The following is a 20357-nucleotide window of genomic DNA, read 5'->3' on the forward strand; positions in this document are numbered from 1 at the left end:
CTCCCTCTAGTTCCCGGTCTAGGACTGTAGTTTTTTTCCCAGGAAGGTAAGGTCACTAGAATTTCCTATTCCTTGGCTCCATGTTGCAAAAACTCTATTCTGAACAAACCCAAACAAGATATCTGGGACTGCCCAAAGCACAGCAGACTGAGAATACTGGGCTTTAATCACCCCAACTCCAGCTGTCTGACAGAATAGAAATTATATACTGAGAGAGAAAAGACAAGAAAATCAAAGATTAGCACCACCCTCAGAATCCGGCTGTAGACCTTAGAAGGAGGACATTGCTACTCGCACCCCTCCAGCTCTTGTTCAGTGCAGCAGAGATTCTTTCCAGAAGGAAAGGTTGGCTTTAAGGACAAATAATCCTGCAGCTAGGCCTTAAAGAACTATTTGAAACAAAGAGAATTCTATGCCTAAGGCCATTGTCAAAAACAATGCAGATCTTAGTAGAGAACAATTACAAGGACAATAGTATCTTCTTGATATTAGTAGCAACAAGTCAACTATCAAATCAACCAGATGTTTAATAGAATTATGGGAAGAGACAGCCAAGAGGGACCTTCCAGAGAACACAGTCAACCCTGGGAGTCAGAAGGCTATACAGAAGTGCTATCTAGGATGTGCCCCCTCAGGACCAATAAGAGAAGTATGTGGGGGGAAACTTGAAAATATTTCTCAAGTCATGCACACATCAATCAACAAATTCTGGAAACCTTACTGGCACTAGGGTGAAAGACACAATATTTGATCAAATACTGCCTGAACAATAAACTACTTGAATGCAACAGCAGCTTCAAGGAAGCCAAGTATAAAAAATAAAATTGGATGCATGCATTAACTGTTTAGAAAACAATGTGCATGCCCAAGGCTGAACCCTCTCAAGAAACCACCTACTGAACTTTGATAAACTTTGATGGAGCAAAAATCATAAATTCCCTGAATAGTAACCTCCAAGCCACTCACAGATCAAATTGTAATGGGGAAAAATAGAATCAGCGAAGGCAATTAAATACATATTTGACCAATAACAGGCTTATTGTAGCACAGATGCAACCTCTAGGTAATTATGTTAAAAGATAAGAAAAAGAGAAAGATTTTGAACATGGTTATCAGAAGCCATGCATAGTGAGGGAAAAAGAACAAAATTAGGCATAAAACAAATAAATAAATGACAAACCAAATTAAACCACCCCTTAGTTGGAGGTGAGAGAGATTAGTATCCAATTTGCTATCATGTTTTATCTAAAATATCCCATATTCAAATAAAGAATTAAGAGACATGGAAAACAAAGAGAAAGTATGGTCCCATAGCCTGGGGGGAAAAAGGTTATATAAATTACCTCTTTTAGAAAGCCTAGTTTTTCTACTTACTAGACACAGACAGACACAGTTGCCCTAAATATGTTCAGTGATCTACAGGAAACTGTCCAAAGAAGCAAAATATAAAAACAATGTCTCAACAACTAGAGCATATAAGGAGAGGTTCTTAACAGATCATATAAGCAGACAGAAGAAAGACTCAACGAATTGGACAAAACAATTGCAATCCAAAACTGGCAAAAAGAGTAAAAATGAAAAGACATCACTGTCAAATTTTTAAAAATCAAATATGAAGAGAGAACCATGAAAAGGAGCTAGAAAAAATGACTAATCAAGTACAAAAGAACCAGATGAAATTAATCACTGACCTCTATTATTGTGGGGTGGCCAGCACCCCACCAGGGTAGTTTCCTGCTCAGGAGGTTATGAGCCTCTGTGAGAAAACAAAAGTCTGAAATAATTAGTAAAGAAATAAGACACAGAGCCAGAAATTAGATCAAAGAGGAGCTCCTGATAGATTTTCCAATCCTGTTAGGAGCTGGAACCGAACAGCTAGAAAGTGGCTGGGTGTGGTGAGCCGCTTCTGCCGTTTCTGCAGACTATGGTCGCCATTACAAGATGACGCTGGCTCCGCTGTGGTCTGTGACAAACAACTCCTTATCTGGGAAAGTTGGCACATAATTTTTCACCACCCTGTACATCACCCTGTGAGAAAGCTCCACGCGGCAGCTTTGCATTGGGGCTTGGGATGCTTTATTAAGGCTGGGAGGGGCATCGAGAGAGAGAAGAAGAAATATCAAGGGCCTGAATAAACTGCTGAAAGAAGATTCCTGAGTTGCGTCTTCCTTGCGGGCAAGGGGTCGCGACAAGTGGTGCCGAGACCCGGGATCCAGAACTTTCAGCAGTCAGGGGTGGTGCACCGGTTAGTCCCAGGTAAGTGGGATCCGCGATCAAAGCGGGGTTAGTCCCAGGTAAGTGGGATCCGCGATCAAAGCGGGGTTAGTCCCTAGTAAGTGGGATCCGCGACCAAAGCGGGACAGCTCCTCTGTAATGAAAGAGAGAGCCTTACATTTTATTGCAGCTGCACTGTGTACTTTCGCTTCTACTTTCGCTTTCTGTTTTTTGTGCTTCCTTTGTTGTTGTGTCATGGGTGCCGCATCTTCAAGTCCGCTTCTCCTGGCCCTAGATGGCCTGTTACGTTCCAAGGGACTGGAAGTGAAACATAGTACTTTACAGAGATTTTTACAGAAGATAGATATCGCTGCACCGTGGTTTGCATTTTCGGGCAGCCTTACTGTGCCTAGTTGGGATAAATTAGGCAAAGATCTTGACTTTGCTTCTGAGCAGGGCATATTAGAGGGTGGGGTGATACCCCTTTGGAAAATGGTCCGTGGTTGCCTTACAGATGGTAAATGCCAGGAAGCTGTGAGAGAGGGTCAAGCTATTCTTGAGCAATTGCATGAGGAAAAATCTGAAGGATCATGTAGTGAAGTGGCAGAGAGTATTAAAAGTAACAGTAGTGAGAAGGCAAAAGAGCCTGAAGATAAAAATAGGAGAAGGCTCTACCCAGACTTGACCGAATTAAAAATGCCTGAGAACACAAGCGACTCAGAGAGTTCTGAGGACCTTGATATATTGTTACAACAACTACATAAGATAAAAATGAAAAAGAAGAAAAAGGAGACACAGGGCACGCAGGCCTACTGTAAGAAGGGGAAGGGAGTTAACATTGGTCAACAAAACTCTGAGGAGGAGGAGGTAGAATATCTAGAAGAAGATATGGTGCCGATTGCCCCACCTCCGTATGTGGGGGGTGCCAAGGTTCCGGGAGATCTTTTCATGCACAAGTTTGGAGGACAGTTAATACAGATATGGGACTTGCATACCCTGTATTTCAGGACAATAACAGGGGAAGATATCATGAGCCTTTAGACTTTAAGATAATTAAAACCTTGGCAGAATCTGTCCGCACTTATGGCATAGATGCCGCTTTCACTCTCACTCAGGTGGAGGGACTTACTAGATTTTGCATGACTCCCTCAGATTGGGCTAGTCTAGTCCGCGCTTGTGTTTCCCCAGGGAAATATTAGGAGTCCAAAGTTGGCTGTTTAATGTTTCTGGCAGTACCCAAGACTCGGAGCGAGGTAGGAGGCTTAAAATTTCTGCAAATAATTCACAATTATCTAATGCTACATTACCCTCCACAGCAGTCTGTCTCCAATCTCCGTTCCTGTTTCTTTTGGCTAATGTTACATTACAGGGGATGCTTAATTGTTCTAATATTACCTGTTATTTGTCTGAGTGTTGGAATGGTTCTTGGACTGTAGCAGTGGTTATGAAGATTCCAACTTTTGTCCCAATCCCAGTCATTGCGGACCCAGATAAATTCCCCATTGTTGAGCTACTTAGAGCCCGTAGAGATTTTGGAATTACGGCAGCTATAGTGACAGCTGTGGCGGTATCTGCTGCTGCAGCAGTTACAGCTGGAGTAGCCATGGCCAGCCAAGTACAAACTGCTGCCACTATTAATCAGGTTATTCAACAAACATCCACCATACTTGAATCTCAAAGTAGAATTAATCAACACATTTTATCTGGGATTCTGGCTGCTAATCAAAGGATAGATCTACTTCAAGCTCAAGTTGAGGAATTGTCTGACCTAGAACATTTGGGTTGTATTGATCAACGTGCACATTTATGTATAACCTCTGTCAGATTTTATGATTCCAGAAATGCCTCCCGCATCATTGGAGAGTATCTATCCGGAACCTGGTCCATGAAAGCAGAAAACTTGATCCAGTCTCAACTAACTCAGATTGCTGTTTTGAATAGTACCCGTGTTGAACCAGTGACTTTGGGTCAATTCACCGATTGGATATCTTCTGCTTTTTCCTTCTTCAAAGAGTGGGTGGGAGTAGGCATTTTTGGTGCAATGTGTTGCTTCAGTGTTGTACTTTGTTTGTGGCTTCTCTGTCGCCTTAAAACTCGCCATGCACAAGAAAAGGCTATGATCATACAAGCTCTTGCAGCTTTAGAAAATGGCAACTCGCCTCAAGTCTGGCTTGCGCATCTTAAGCAGTAAACCTTTGTCATGGTCGTTACACCCCAAGTTATTATAACATTGCACTGGGATCGACATGACTTTCCTTGTTATTCTCTTAGTGTTGGAAAGCCCTTGCACTCTGCCGGTCTTACTGCCATTGCACGCAGATGGGTTTCCACACTAGTGCTTTTCTATCGCCTTGAAGTCCGTGCCTTTCTTTCAGGGTGCTGTCAACTTGTTTGTCATTATAAACAGCCACAGTTCAGCCTCAGCTATCCCCCTTCGTCCACCAATCTCACGATACAGGATGCGAGGCAAGGCACTGCACTTGAGTGATCCTTGACGAGGACCTCAAGGAGAGCATGTCCTATTGCATGCGGGTTAGACGCGTTCACGCCCCGCCCCACGAAAAAAGGCGTCGGCTGATATGGCTTCAGATCTGGGGAAGGCGCCTCCTTAGGACTAAGTCATACTATGCAGCCACTTCTGCACAGTGGGATAGGACCTCTACTCTCACCTGTATTGTTTTAAGAAAACAGAAAAGGGGGAACTGTGGTGAGCCGCTTCTGCCGTTTCTGCAGACTATGGTCGCCATTACAAGATGACGCTGGCTCCGCTGTGGTCTGTGACAAACAACTCCTTATCTGGGAAAGTTGGCACATAATTTTTCACCACCCTGTACATCACCCTGTGAGAAAGCTCCACGCAGCAGCTTTGCACTGGGGCTTGGGATGCTTTATTAAGGCTGGGAGGGGCATCCGAGAGAGAGAAGAAGAAATATCAAGGGCCTGAATAAACTGCTGAAAGAAGATTCCTGAGTTGCGTCTTCCTTGCGGGCAAGGGGTCGCGACAGCTGGGGTTCTTTTTTTAAGGGGGAGTACATCAAAGGCAGGGATAAGGTTTCAGCGGGAAGAATCTTGCTTCTCCATGAGGTAGGGGTCTTTCAGTAAACAAGATGATTGGCATCTTGGCAAGCCACACCTATCTCTGAGAGGCTGTGTGGCTACAGTAGATCACCCATCTCCAGTGCAGTGCTGAACTCTTGACAGAACTGGGTAGGAAGTCACGTGAAGTGGGCAGTCTCAAACCAGCAGGGTTGTGGTGGAGTGTTCCCGGATACCAGACTTTTCTACCCAATGGTTTCCATGTCTGTTTGGTTCACACACAGTTCATGAATTGCTCCTGGCCCTCTACTCAAAAAAGTAAAGACCAGAAACAGTGGGATAACATGACTAGAAAAAAAATGTCAACCAAGACTACTATAGTTCGCAAAATTATCTTTCCAAAATAAAGGCAAAAAAAGACATTCAAAGATAAACAAAAATAAGAGAATTTATTGCCAATGAACCTAGCTTAAAGGAAATACTAAGGGGAGATCTTAGGGATTAATGCAAATGACACCAACCATTTATTCAAACCCACACAAAAATGAAAAAAGAACCAACAAAAGTAATTATGTGGGAAATTATACAAGATTATATAATTGCACTTTCATTTCTCTATCTTCTATTACTTGATTTAAAAAGAATTTGCATGAACAATATATACATAATTGTATTGATAAGCTAAAATCACAGAAATATAGTATATTTGACAATAAAAATCACAAAGGAAGAAGGTGGCATAAAAATTGTATTGGTGTAAGAAAATGACAGAAGAAAATAACTCTAAACCAAAGTAAGAATTTAAGATAATCAGAAAGAGTAAATAAGAAAGTTAATATAACAAGAGCCTGGAGAGATGGCTCAGTGGTACAGTGTTTGCCTAGTATACATAAGGTTCTGGGTGCAGTTCCCAGAACTGCAAATAAAAGAAAAAGTTAATGTAACAAACCTGCAAATATGTACCAAATTTCCTTTTTCCATTAAACTTACTCAAATTACATAAAGTAATAATGATATTGTTGTATGTGTATACATGTGTGTGTATATACATGGCAACAATAACACACAAAAAGACAGTGAGTAGAACTATATACTATTAAAGTTTTTTTATTTCACTAGAATTAAATTATCATAAATCTGAAGTAGATTTTGATAAGAAAAATGGGTAAAATTAATTCTAGACCAACAGCTAGAACCAATAAAACCTTACACTAAAAATATACACTCAATACCAAAGAAGGCAGAAAATACGGAAAAGAATAATAATAAAAATAAGACATCAAAGAAGGAAGATGGAGAAGTAGAGGAGAACTTGCATTGGCGTGACTTGGTATGAATGGTCGGTCGCTTTTCAGCATAGGAGCCCCCCATTCTCAAATTTAAGCTTCATGGAGCTTGTAACAGGATTTTAAACAGCTGTTTAATACAAGGGCAGGACAAAACACGAGAAAACCTGAGTCGCTCTGTGCACAGAAGCCGGCCAGCGGCAGCGCAGCCCAGGAACCGGCTGCTGAAGGGTGGAGGTGAGCGCTGGTGAGACGCAGGCTCACAGAGCCTTTAAGATCAGAGCATGCTAAACTGCAACCCTTGTCAAGGCAGGGTATTGGACCAAGGACCAAACTCAGGGCATAGTGGATGAACAGCCTAGCCCCCCCACACCACCAGACACCCTGGCGCAGAAACGGGCAGTTGCCATCTTGGAAAATCTACCGCATCAGCTTTTGGCGGGTGTAGCAGACAGCGAGATTGGCTACTGAACAGCTGTGTGATTTCCAGCCTCCCCTCTACCCAGCTGTGATAACTCAAAACTTTTCTTGGCAGCTCTCAGTGGCCATGGCTATCAGAGGGAATAAGACAGAACAGGTTGCCGGTTTCCAACTCCCCCTCTCCACAGCTGTGAAGACCTGGTGACTTCCCAACACAGAAATAGCCCCCAGTTGATCAGGAGCCCAGGGCAGCCAGGGAGCCGCAAGCCCAGAGTGAACCCAGGGCTGTGCAGAAGAGTCCCAGTATTTGGGACCTGGTGGGCAGGAGAGGTGAGGGAGATAGAGACCTGGAACAACCCAAAGACACAAGGATTGAAGAGGCACCCGGCAGGGGAGGAAGAGCCGCCTCACACCGATTGCTTCTACCACCTTGAGGGCAGAGACTCAACCTGGAATACACAATGCCACCTATTGGAAGAGAAGAAAATAGAATTCTAAGAGTGTATTATTATTATTATTATTATTATTATTATTATTTCTCTCTTCTTTTTCCTGTTTTCCTTTTTTCATTTAATATTTCTTTTCCTCTGTCTTTTTTCATTCCTTTTTCTCTCTCTTTTTTTTCTTTCTCCTCTTCCTCTCCCAACCTCCCAAGTATTACTACTTTTACTATGTGTAAATTACTAAATGCAAATAGGTGATTGTTTCTATGCTTCTTATTGTCCTCATATGTACTTAGCCCCCCTAAAATACCTCCGGTCTATTCTCCTGTTAATAACCCCCATCATTAGAATTCTCCTCCAAAGTAGCTAAGATATATTAATCCCCATACCCTAACATATTTCCCCCTAAACATAAAGTCCTTTGACAGACCCTCAGTTCTCTATATGCCACCAGAATCTGTATGCCTTTGATGAAGCTAATGAATGTATTGTAAACTATAATTGAATCCAACATTTCTAGACACTGTCTCCCATCACAAAGGAGAGATCTCAGAACTATTCAAGAGCAATACAAATTTATAGGAGAAAAATAATAACACAACAGTCACACAGAGCTGGAAAGAAACGTGAGCAACATGAAAAAAACAAGGAAAAAAAGGAACACAAACAATGCAGGACAACTCAACATTACAGGAGTTGCTAGCCACAGCAGAGAGATTGTCAGATAAAGACTTCAAGATATACATGCTTCAGATGTTATACAGTCTTAAGGAGGACCTTACACAACAAATGCAGACAATGAAAGATCACTTTGACAAAGAATTACATAAACAAATCCAAGAAGCAAAAGATCAACTCTACAGGGAGACAGAGGTTATACAAAAAAACCAAACAGAAATACTGGGAATGAAGGAAATAATAAACCAAATTAAAAACTCAAATGAGAGTATCACCAGCAGACTAGAACACTTAGAAGTCAGAACACCAGACAACGAAGACAAAGTATATCATCTCAAAAAGTTTGTAGATAGCTCAGAAAAGTTGATAAGAAACCACAAGCAGAACATTCAAGAAATATGGGATAACATAAAGAAAACAAATTTAAGAGTTATAGGGATAGAGGAAGGTATAGAGGTCCAAACCAAGGAATGAGCAATATCTTCAATGAAATAATTTTAGAAAACTTTCAAGACATGAAGAATGAAATGGAAATCCAAATCCTAGAAGCCTACAGGATGCCGAATGTACAAAACCACAAGAGACCCACACCAAGATACATTATAATGAAAATGCCCAGCACACAGAACAAGGAGAGAATTTTAAAAGCCACAAGAGAAAGGAAGCAGATTACATTTAAAGTTAAACCAATTAGGTTAACAGCGGATTTTTCAACACAGACTCTGAAAGCTAAAAGATCCTGGAACAATGAATTTTAAACACTGAATTATAATGAGTTCCAACCATGAATCTTATATCCAGCAAAATTAAGCTTCAGGCCAGCATCATTCTAAATGGAGAAAAATTGAAGGCATTCCCTCTAAAATCTGGAACAAAACAGGGATGCCCTCTCTCACCACTTCTATTCAACATAGTTCTTGAAACACTAGCCAGAGCAATTAGACAGATGAAAGACATTAAAGGCATAAAGATAGGAAAAGAAGAATTTAAATTAGCACTATTTGCTGATGACATGATCCTATACCTGGCCGACCCAAAAAGCTCTACCAAGAAACTTCTAGAACTATTAAATGAATTCAGCAAAGTGGCAGGATATAAATTCAACACCCATAAATCAAAGGCATTCCTGTATATCAGTGACAAATCCTCTGAAAAGGAAATAAGGAAAACTACCCCATTCACAATATCCTCAAAAAATAAAATAAAATAAAATACTTGGAAATCAACTTAACAAAAGAGGTGAAAGATCTATGCGATGAAAAATACAGAACCCTAAAGAGAGAAATAGAATAAGAGCTTAGAAGATGGAAAGATCTACCTGGCTCATGGATAGGCTGAATTAATATTATTAAAATGACCATATTACCAAAAACACTATACAGATTCAATGCAATTCCGATAAAAATCCCAATGGCATTCCTCAAAGAAATAGAAAAAGCAATCATGAAATTCATCCAGAAAAATAAGAGACCCAGGATAGCTAAAGTAATTCTAAGCAGGAAGAGTGAAACTGGTGGTATCGCGATTCCAGATTTTAAACTATACTATAGAGCAATAGCATCAAAAACAACATGGTACTGACACCAAAACAGGCTGGTAGACCAATGGTACAGAATAGAGGACACAGAGACTAACCCACAAAACTACAACTACCTTATATTAGACAAAGGTGCTAAAAGCATGCACTGGAGAAAGGATAGCATGTTCAACAAATGGTTCTGGGAAAACTGGAAATCCATATGCAACAAAATGAAATTGAATCCCTATCTCTCACCATGCACAAAAGTTAACTCAAAATGGATCAAGGATCTAAGAATTAAACCAGAGACTCTGCATCTAATAGAAGAAAAAGTAGGCCCTAATCTTCATCACGTGGGGTTAGGCCCCAATTTCCTTAATAAGACACCTATAGCACAAGAATTAAAACCAAGAATCAAAAAATGGGATGAATTCAAACTAAATAGTTTTTTTCTCCGCAAAAGAAATAATATGTGAGGTGAATAGGGAAGCCTATATCCTGGGAACAAATTTTTACCCCTCACACATCAGATAGAGCTCTAATCTCTAGGGTATACAAAGAACTCATAAAGCTATACATCAAAAAAAATAAATAACCCAATCAACAATTGGGCCAAGGACCTGAACAGATACTTCTGAGAAGAGGATATACAATCAATCAACAAATACATGAAAAAATGCTCACCATCTCTAGCAGTCAGAGAAATGCAAATTAAAACTACCCTAAGATACCATCTCACTCCAGTAAGAATGGCAATCATGATGAAGTCAAACAATAACAAGTGCTGGTGAGGATGGGGGGAAAGGGTACACTTGTACATTGCTGGTGGGACTGCAAATTGGTTCAGCCAATCTGGAAATCAGTATGGAGATTCCTTGGAAAGCTGGGAATGGAACCACCATTTGACCCAGCTATTCTTCTTCTCAGACTATACCCAAAGGACCTAAAAACAGCATACTACAGAGACACAGCCACATCAATGTTTATAGCAGCACAATTCACAATAGTAAGACTGTGGAGCCAACCTAGATGCCCTTCAATGAATGAATGGATTAAAAAATGTGGCATATATACACAATGGAATATTACTCAGCACTAAAAAATAACAAGATCATGGCATTGGCAGGGAAATGGATGGCATTAGTGTAGATTATGCTAAGTGAAGTTAGCCAATCCCTAAAAAACAAATGCTGAATGTTTCCTCTGATATAAGGGGGGTGACTCAAAATAGGGAAGGGAGGAAGAGCATGGGAACAAGATTACCTCAACATAGGGAAGAGGGGTGGGAGGGAAAGGGAGGGAAAAGGGGAATTGCATGGATGGTGGAAGGAGACCCTCATTGTTATACAAAATACACGTATGAAGAGGTGGGGGGGGGAAAGAATAGCGTTACCATAGATTAAGTTGAGAGAAGTGGAAGGAGTGGAGGGGAGGGGTTGGGAAGATAGGAAGGATAGTAGAATGAAACAGACATTATTATTACTGTGTGTATATACGTGACTGCATGACCAATGTGATTCTGCAACCTGTACACTGAGAAAAATGAGATATTATACCCCATCTGATTCAAATGTATGATATGTCAAGGTCATTGTACTGTCTTGTGTAACTAATTAAAACAAATTTAAAAATTGAAAAAAAAAGATATGAAATACATAGGAAGGAAATTATATATCTAAATGCAACCATATTAATCATAATACTAAGTGTGAATAGATTAAAAATTGTAGGGGATACAAGGGACTGATCACATAAAAATATGTGACCATGAGGTTACAATAGCATGTGCAAGCTTTAAAGTTTTGCTTGTGAGGAAGTCACCCATAACAGAAGTTTGTCAAGAGACTATGGCATAAAGATGGCTATTGAGAAGGCCAAAGGAACTTCCTGGGAGAATGGGGAATCAGAGTAGGACTTATGCTTAGGTGAGATAACTCAGTAGCATAGTGAGAGTCTCCCTGTTAGAGAGAGCAAGAGTGATATACTAATATATGGCAAAATAGGTTTTAAGTCAAAAAATCATTATTAGTGATAAAAAGGAAATTTTATGATAAAAGGATCAATCCATCTACAAAATAGAATTCAAAACATTTATCCACATAACAATATTAAGATACAATGAATTAAAAAAATGAAAAGGATTGATAGAATCAATGAGGCAAGAATAGTTGGAGACTCTATTTTCTCATTTTCAATAATGGGTAAAACAAATAAATGGTGTTGGGACCTTTTACATTCCTTGGGACTGCGGCCATTATTGGGTGCTGGCTGAGGCGGCCTCATGGGTTAGCATTTCCGAATACGTGACCTGGCTGGATTGGCTTTCGCTGGCTTTTAGCCCGCCCACGGGCTTTTGACCTTAGTCCGGTCTAATGGTTTAATCTGAAATCTGCCTAGGCCCCTTAGTGATAGTGATCTAACTGCTCCTTATTGGTTCTCGCTACTGTCTCTTCTTACCCCCTCCTTCTATCACTATATAACCTTGTCCCTGACACAATAAAGTTGAGATTATTGCACCTTCACGGTTAACTCATCTCCCGACTCGGTGTGAGTGTGTGGGCCAGGTTAGGTGGCGGGCTGGGTCTCGATACTTACCCTCTCGCTCAGCCCAGGAGACATTAGCTGGTCTAATGAGCTTCACTACCTCTGTCAGAGGGCAGTTCCGACAGCTGGTGCTTTGGAGATGACAGGCTGGTCTCCCAGGTACCCTTGTTGCGGGGGGCGACAAATGGAAAATCAGTGAAGAAACAGAATACTTGAATGAAGCTGTAAAGCAACAAGATCTAAGAGACATGTATAGAGCACTGTACCCAACAACAGCAGAATATGCATTCTTCTCACATGTGAATAATTGTATGTTAGATCAGAAAATAAGACTCAATAAATATAAAACAATGTAATTCAATAACAGAAATTCACAAATACATGAAAGTCAAACCACATTCTTTTCAATAGCTAGTGAATCAAAGAAAGAAATCACAGAGAAATTTAGGAAAAACCTTAAGATGGATGAAAATATAAGCAAAGCATACCAAAATGTATGGAATGCATCTCAAGCGGTGCTTGGAAGGAAAGTTATAGGTGAAAATGCCTACATCAAAAGAGAATAAAGATCTCAAATTGATAACTTTCTGCCTTAAACAAACTAGAAAAAGAAAAAAAATAAACCAACAGTATCAAGAAGAAGAAGATAATAAAGACTACAGAAGAAATAGAATAGAAAAATAATATAAGAAAATCAAGTTAGTTTTCAAAAAGGTTAACAAAATTGCAAAACCCCTAAACATAGCTCAACTTCAAAAAGATTATGCAAGGGGCTGGGGATGTGGCTCAAGCGGTAGCACGCTCACCTGGCATGCATGCAGCCCGGGTTCTATCCTCAGCACCACATACAAACAAAGATGTTGTGTCCACCGAAAACTAAAAAATAAATATTAAAATTCTCCCTCTCTCTCTCTTTAAAAAAAAATATTATGCAAAGTGAAAGAATACAGACAACAAAGCAACATATAACATGATTCCATTTTATATGAAATATTCAGACTAGGTAAATGCATAAAAATAGAAAGCATAATGGCCCTTGCTTGGGAATAGAGGGAGAGATAACTGGGGAGAGGTTGCTTAATGAGCATAAGATATAGTTTGCAGTGATGAAAATGTTTTAGAACTACATAAAATTGGTGGTTTTACAACACTGTGAATGGATTAAATGGCAGTGAATTGGTCATTCTAAAATGATTTTTTTTTTATTTTTTGGTACCAAGGATTAGACCCAATTGCACTCAACCACTGAGCCACACCCCCAGCCCTATTTTGTGTTTTATTCAGAGACAGGGTCTCACTAAGTTGCTTAGTACCTTGCTTTTGCTGAGGCTGGCTTGAACTTGTGATCCTTAAAATGATTAACTTTATGTTATATGAATTATACCTCAAATTTTAAAACGGAGAAAGGAAAACCTTTAGCTAGACTGATCAAGGAAAATAAAAATAGAATAACAAGCTAATAAAAATCAGGAATGAAAGAGGGAATATCATTACTACCTTACTATAAATCAAAAGGATCAAAAGGAGATAATATGAACAACTAATCATATGCTGACAAGTTAGATAACAGACTAAATGGATAAACTTTTTTTTAAAAAAAACTACGGAAAGTGATTCAAAAGGGAACAGAAAATCTTAATAGACGTATAATAAGTAAAGAGATAGACAGTATTCTTTAAAACTTCTTGTAAATAAAACACAGACATCTATACTAGATAAGTTTACCAAATATTCACAGATGGAAACCCAATTTTCACAAACTTCTGAAGACAGGAGGGGAGGAACATTTCCCAAATAATTTTATGAAGTCATTGTTATCCTGATACCAAAAACATGTAAAGATGTCAAGAGAAAAGAAAACTACAGACCAGTATTCTTTATGAATATAGACACAAAACCCTCAATAAAATACTAGGAAAATGAAGTGAGCAATATCATCAAAATGATTTTATTCCATGACCAAATAGAACACTCAAGCTTCCTGATTTCAAAAGACACTATTATACAACTGAAATATTCAAGAGAATGTGGCATGGTTATATTCATAGATATATGAATAAATGGGGTAGAAATGAGAGTTCAGAAATAAATTTCATGTGCTATGATCAGTTGATTTTCAAGAAGATTGCTAAAACAATTCAGTAAAGTATATTTTTTCAACAAATGGTGCTGGGATCACTGAATATCACACACCTCTACATTGTAGGGAACTGTAGCTTGCCTTCCGACCTCACTTCTTTGATAGACCTATGAAAAGTGTTTGTTTCAATTTATTCTGCCTTTTACTTGTTAGGCCGAAGTGGCAATTCTAACTTTCTTGTGTGAAAGACTGAAAAACAATTTTCTAGGTTTTTTTAATATAACTTTTGCATATAAAATGCATATGTATATGTATATGAATAATTTTAGATGTACAGAAAAGGTGCAAAGATATATATAATTTCAGTTCCAAGTTCCAAAATGTGGCATTGGTGAAAGGATACATGTAGATTGGTAGGACAGAATAAAGATCCCAGAAAAAACTCGGTGATGTAAACTGATTTTTAAAATGGGTATAAAAGAAATTGATTGGAAAATGAGAGTGCTTCCAACAACTAGTGCTGGTAATGTTTGATGACGACAAGATTAAAAGGAGATAATATGAACAACTAATCATATGCTGACAAGTTAGATTAAATGGATAAACTTCTTAAAAAAAAAAAACTACTGAAAGTGATTCAAACGGGAACAGAAAATAACTTGGGAAAAATCCCTTGTATTCATCCTAATAACTATTGTGTTAATTATACAAAAATTAACTCAAAATTAAGTCATATTAGTGTGGTACAGTTGTCATAATGAGTTAACCATTTTTGATAGACTTATTATATAAAGTTTATGCTTTCTACAAATGCCTCAAATCTTTATTGAATGTCTTTTCTGTTCTAGGACCTCATCTAAAATATCACATTACATTTAGTCATCATGTCGCTTTAGGCTTTTGTGAGAATTTCTTAGACATAACCTTATTTTTGATGACTTGGACAATTTTAAGGTATGTTCATCACTGATTCTGTGAAAAGTTTTTCCATGTGAGGCTGCCTCATGGATGTAGTCAATCACTTCTGCCCCAAATGAAGAGAAACCATGCTTGTTTTCTGTTCCTGTATTTTCACCTTTTCTAAAGTGCCAAATGAACAGAATAATGTAATGTGTTGCCTTTTTGATGTTTTTTTTTAATTTGGAAAAATGCATTTAATTTTTATCCATGTTGGTGCATGAATTAATTCTTGATTCCTTTTTATTATGTATTTATATGGATCTACAGTTTATTTTTCCATTAACATATTGAAGGACACCTTCGTTGTTTTCAAATTTTGGTGATCATGAATAAATGAGCTATAAATATTGCCATATAGGTTTTCTTGTGAACTTAAGTTTTCAGGTCACTTTGGTAATACCTAGGGGTGTGACTGATGGGTCCTTTGATAAATATGCTTTTCATTACTGTCTTTAAAGTGTCTGTACCCTTTTCAATCACTGTACAATGAATGAGAATTCCTATTTAGAATCTTGTAAACATTTGGTAATGTCATTTTTATATTTTATTTTCTATTTTTTTAAATATTTATTTTTTAGTTTTAGTTGGACACAATGTCTTTATTTTATTTTTATGTGGTGCTGAGTATTGAACCCAGGGCCTTGCACATGCTAGGCAAGTGCTCTACAGCTGAGACACAATCCCAGCCCTGTCAGTTTTATTTTTTAATTTGCATTCACCTGATGACATATTATGTTATTTGCCATTGATATTTATTTGGGGAAATGCTGTTTAGATCTTTAATCCATTGTTTCATTATTCTCCCCTTATTATTGGATTTTAAAAATTATTTTGATATTCTGGACATGTTTGTTTTCATCAGATAAATGAATTGAAAATATTTTTTCTAGTCTATTACTTGTTTTGTCACTCTCTTAACAATTTGTTTTTGTCTTGCAAACTATTTTCAATTTTGATGGAATTCATATCAATTTTTTTCTTCATGGATTGTAGTTTGTTGCTGTCTTAAAGCTCATTTCCAGACAAAAATCATGCAGATTTTTCTCTTTTTATTTGTAAAAATTTTATACTTTCTCACTTTTACAATTTGAGCAGTACCCATTTCAAATTCATTTTTGTGTATACATAACACAAAAGTTATTAAGTATAGATATAAGGGTTGCTTTTTCCTTTGTGATCCTTAAAATTTTTCAACACCAGTTATCAAAACGACCATCATTTTTCCATTGAATTTCTTTTGAGCCTATTTTTTAAATTCTGTGTGAATTTGCTTCTGGGATCTGTATTCTGTTCTAACAATCTACATGTATCCTTTCACCAATATCACATTGTTTTGATTATTACAGTCTTATACTAAGCCTTGAAATTGGATAATGTGAATAAGTAATCCTATTTTTTCTTATATTTTCACAATCTTTTTACTGTATTGGTATCTTTGAATTGCCATGTAAGTATTAGAATCAGTCTTCAAATACCTACCAAAAACCATGCTGAGGTTTTGATTGGTTATGAGTGAAATTTATAAAGAAATTGGGGAAATTGACATCTTCAGGATATAATTTATAGTAAATCACTCTTTGAGGAAGGTGCCAAGAGCACACAATGAAGAAAGACAGTCTTAATAAATGGTGTTAGAAAAACTGGATTTCCAAAAACAAAAGAAGAAAATTGGACCATCTTCTCATAGCATACACAAAATAACTTACAATGGATTAAAAACTTAATCATAAGACTTGAAAGTGTAAAACTACTAGAAGAAAGTAGGAAAATATATTCTTGATATTGGTTTGGGCAATTACTTTTTGGATATGACTTCTAAAACACAGCCAACAAAAGCAAAAGTAGAAAAAAGAATTTGTATATACTAAAAAACTTTAGTGGACACAGTGGGGTATGCCTCATCTCAGGAGGCTGAAGCAGGAAGATCATGATTCAAAGCCAGCTTCAGCAACTTAGTGAGACCCTGTCTCTAAATAAAATATATGAAAGGGTTGGGTACGCAGCTCAGTGATTAAGCTCCCCTGGGTTCAATCCCTGATACAAGAAAGAAAGAACGAAAGAAAGAACGAAAGAAAGAACGAAAGAAAGAACGAAAGAAAGAAAGAAAGAAAGAAAGAAAGAAAGGAAGGAAGGAAGGAAGGAAGGAAGGAAGGAAGGAAGGAAGGAAGGAAGGAGTAAATAAAATCTTTAGCACAGCAAAGGAAATAAACAACAGTATGAATAGACAATCTATGGAAATAAATCCTTGCAAACCATTTAGCTCATAAGGGATAAATATTCAAAATATATAAGAGACCAAAGTACCTCAATAGCAAGTAAACAAGTAACCCAATTATAAAGTGAGGAGCAAAAGACATACAAATGGACAAGTATATGCAAAAATTAATTCATTACACTATTATGGGGGGAAATTCTTCAAGTTCAAATGATGTCTTGGAATAATTTTCCCACTAGTTGATATTTATCATACCACGGTAAAGATAAAATAAGACGTAAAAATATAAAATTACTGCTTTTATAGGTTTAATGTCCATCAAAGCTCAGAAAGCTGGTTAGATACAAAATTATGATCTGTTCTAGGACTTCAACACTGACTTCAATAATGACAGAAAAAAAGGCAGAAAAAGAATATAAGAAAAATCTCTGGTTATTTTATGAACATGCCACTCCATTCACTGATAGCAACTGGTCTCTTTTGAGATTTATCTGTCTTTCATCCACCCCTCATGGAATGATGCAAGAAATATGAACTGGAGAATTTTGTTTCTTTCCTCCTATCGTGTTAAAACAAGACCTTCATTAGTCTTTGGCAGTTGTACTACCCAAGAGTAGGAGTGGCCTTCACTAGCAGCAGAAGCTGCAACTGTGGCCTGGGAAGTAGTACTGCTTATAGACTCTGGGCTGCCATTAGTCTAAATTATCTTATAGTGTACACAGGAAAAAAAAACTTTATTGCCCACAGAATTTGGGACAGCCATTAACATTATCATTTCATTCATGTACTGAAACATAGTTTCAGTCCATTGAAAGCCAAATTCACAGCTCAGGGCCCAGAATATCATGAAAGAAGGTGAGGCAGAATATCATGAAAGAAGTACATGGCAGAGGGAAGCAGACCAGGACATGGAAACTAGGAAATAGAAAGCATACTTAATTTTTTAAGCCACTTCCTATAGATATATTGAAAATGATCAAGCTATTAAAAATTTCTTCAATTGATTATTTTTTAATATTTTGGTTCAGGAATATATATATATATATATATATATATATATATATATATATATGAGAAAGAGATTTTAGTTGTCAATGGACCTTTATTTTATTTATTTATATGCAGTACTAAGAATCAAATCCAGTGCCTCACACATGCTAACATAGCATTACAACCCCAGTCCCCTTAAGTTGATTCTTTTTTTTTTAAGGAAAAGCATTCTCTCTTTTTTAACCTTTATTTTATTTATTTATTTTTATGTAGTTCTGAGAATAGAACCCAGTGCCTCATGTGTGCTAGGCAAGCACTCTACCAAGCCACAACCCCACCCACTTAAATTTATTCTTAAAAGTGCTGATAGACTTGCATAAAAGTATTATAGGTTCCTAGTCAGTGTGTATACCAAAAACTTTTTTGATATATAACATTGTACTAAAAATTTTAACTAAAAATAATAACTAATAAGCTTATTGTTTTAAGAAGTTTTCTTTTAGAAATCTGCTTTGGTGCCATTTTGTATCTTCATCAAAATAAGTTGCATTAGCCATTGAAAACATGCTATTCAAAATATCCACTTTTCAGGACAACTTTCTTATAAATGTTCTAGAACTATTCTTTTTGAGAACAAATAAATGAAGCAACCAGCATAAATATTCCTAATATTCCTATTCTACATAATTTTTCTTGTCAAGAATTGTGACAACCACTACTCATAAGTGAGGCTACATTATTTGTTTGATGTAAAAAATAGAAAATGAAATAGCTGTGCTATAGTTTGGATATTGAATGTCCCCCAAAAGCTCACGTTTTAGAAGCTTGTTTCCCAGGATGGTCTGTGAACCTTTAGAAGGTGGAGGTGGAGTCTATCAGGATGTCCTTAAGTCATTGAGGACATGCCCTGGAGGGTATTGTGAGACCCCCCAATCTCTTCTTTTCTCCTTTTTTTTTTGTTTTCTAGCTTGAGATTTGAATATTCTCTTTGATGCATACTTACCAGAGACCCAAACTGATGGGGTCACCTGATCTTGGACTTGATCATTGGCCAAAATAAATCTATGTTTGCTTTATAAGTAGCCTGGTCAGGTATTTCATTCTAGTGATGTAAAGGTGACTAATACAGCTTTTTTTAGAAGAAGGAAATATGAGGCTAAGAGCTAGATATCATGGGCATTATGATGAGTTAACTTTATCTCCACAATGTCCACAGGAACAACACATTTTAAAAACACCATTCATTGAATACCAAATATCATTTTCAAGAAAGTTTACTTTAATTAAAGGTGTAATATGTGTATTTCATATATATAATTTTAAGAAGTTGGTTTATCTATATATTTCAAACTTAAGATAGAGTTCTACCTTCCCTTTTAAAGTTAGAGGCATACCTGAGTAGGATGATCATTTGTGATCATGTTTTTTGAAGTGTCAAATTCAAGCAAGGGGCTGGGGTTGTGGCTCAGTGGTAGAGCACTTGTCTAGCATGTGTGAGACAGTGGGTTCAATCCTTAGCACCATATTAAAAAATAAATAAAGTATAGTGTTCATCTACAACTAAAAAAGTATTTTAAAAAATTCAAGCACAAATCTGTCATGTTTCTTAATACTAACATCCTAGATCATTCTGAAATAAGAAAAGTGTATTCCAGTTAGTATCCCAGCAAAAGTAAAACACCCTAGTTTTCAATTGCTGTATTAGCATCCTCCTGTGCCTCAGGTCTCTAAGGTAACCCCTTAGTCATATTCCTTTCTAAATACTCAGCCAAAGTTTCATGTGGCTCTATGATAGCTTATGTTCATTTCTACACAGCTTGATGTTACTATAATGAAATAGCTGACATAATTAACTTATAAAGAGAAAAATTTCGTTTTAACTCACAGTTTTAAAGGTTTCAGTTCATAATCAGTTTGCCCTATTGCTTTTAATCTGTAATGAGGCAGCACATCAGGGCAAGAGAGTGTAATG

The 20357-nt window shown here is 37.3% G+C and overlaps 1 protein-coding gene across 1 annotated transcript; it reads left to right on the forward strand.

The window, feature by feature from the left end:
• Nucleotides 1–2212: 2212 nt before the first annotated feature.
• LOC131423548 (endogenous retrovirus group K member 7 Gag polyprotein-like) lies at nucleotides 2213–3728 on the forward strand. Its single transcript, XM_058573742.1, has 2 exons — nucleotides 2213–2256; nucleotides 2295–3728. The coding sequence occupies exon 2, from the start codon at nucleotides 2374–2376 to the stop codon at nucleotides 3253–3255; it is 882 nt and encodes a 293-aa protein (XP_058429725.1). The 5' UTR covers nucleotides 2213–2256; nucleotides 2295–2373; the 3' UTR covers nucleotides 3256–3728.
• The last annotated feature ends 16629 nt before the right edge of the window (nucleotides 3729–20357 follow it).

The sequence above is a fragment of the Marmota monax genome, unplaced genomic scaffold, assembly GCF_021218885.2.
Source record: "Marmota monax isolate L192 unplaced genomic scaffold, Marmota_monax_Labrador192_F-V1.1 WCK01_AAM20220418_F8-fsc00067, whole genome shotgun sequence".
Taxonomy (NCBI): Eukaryota; Metazoa; Chordata; class Mammalia; order Rodentia; family Sciuridae; genus Marmota; species Marmota monax.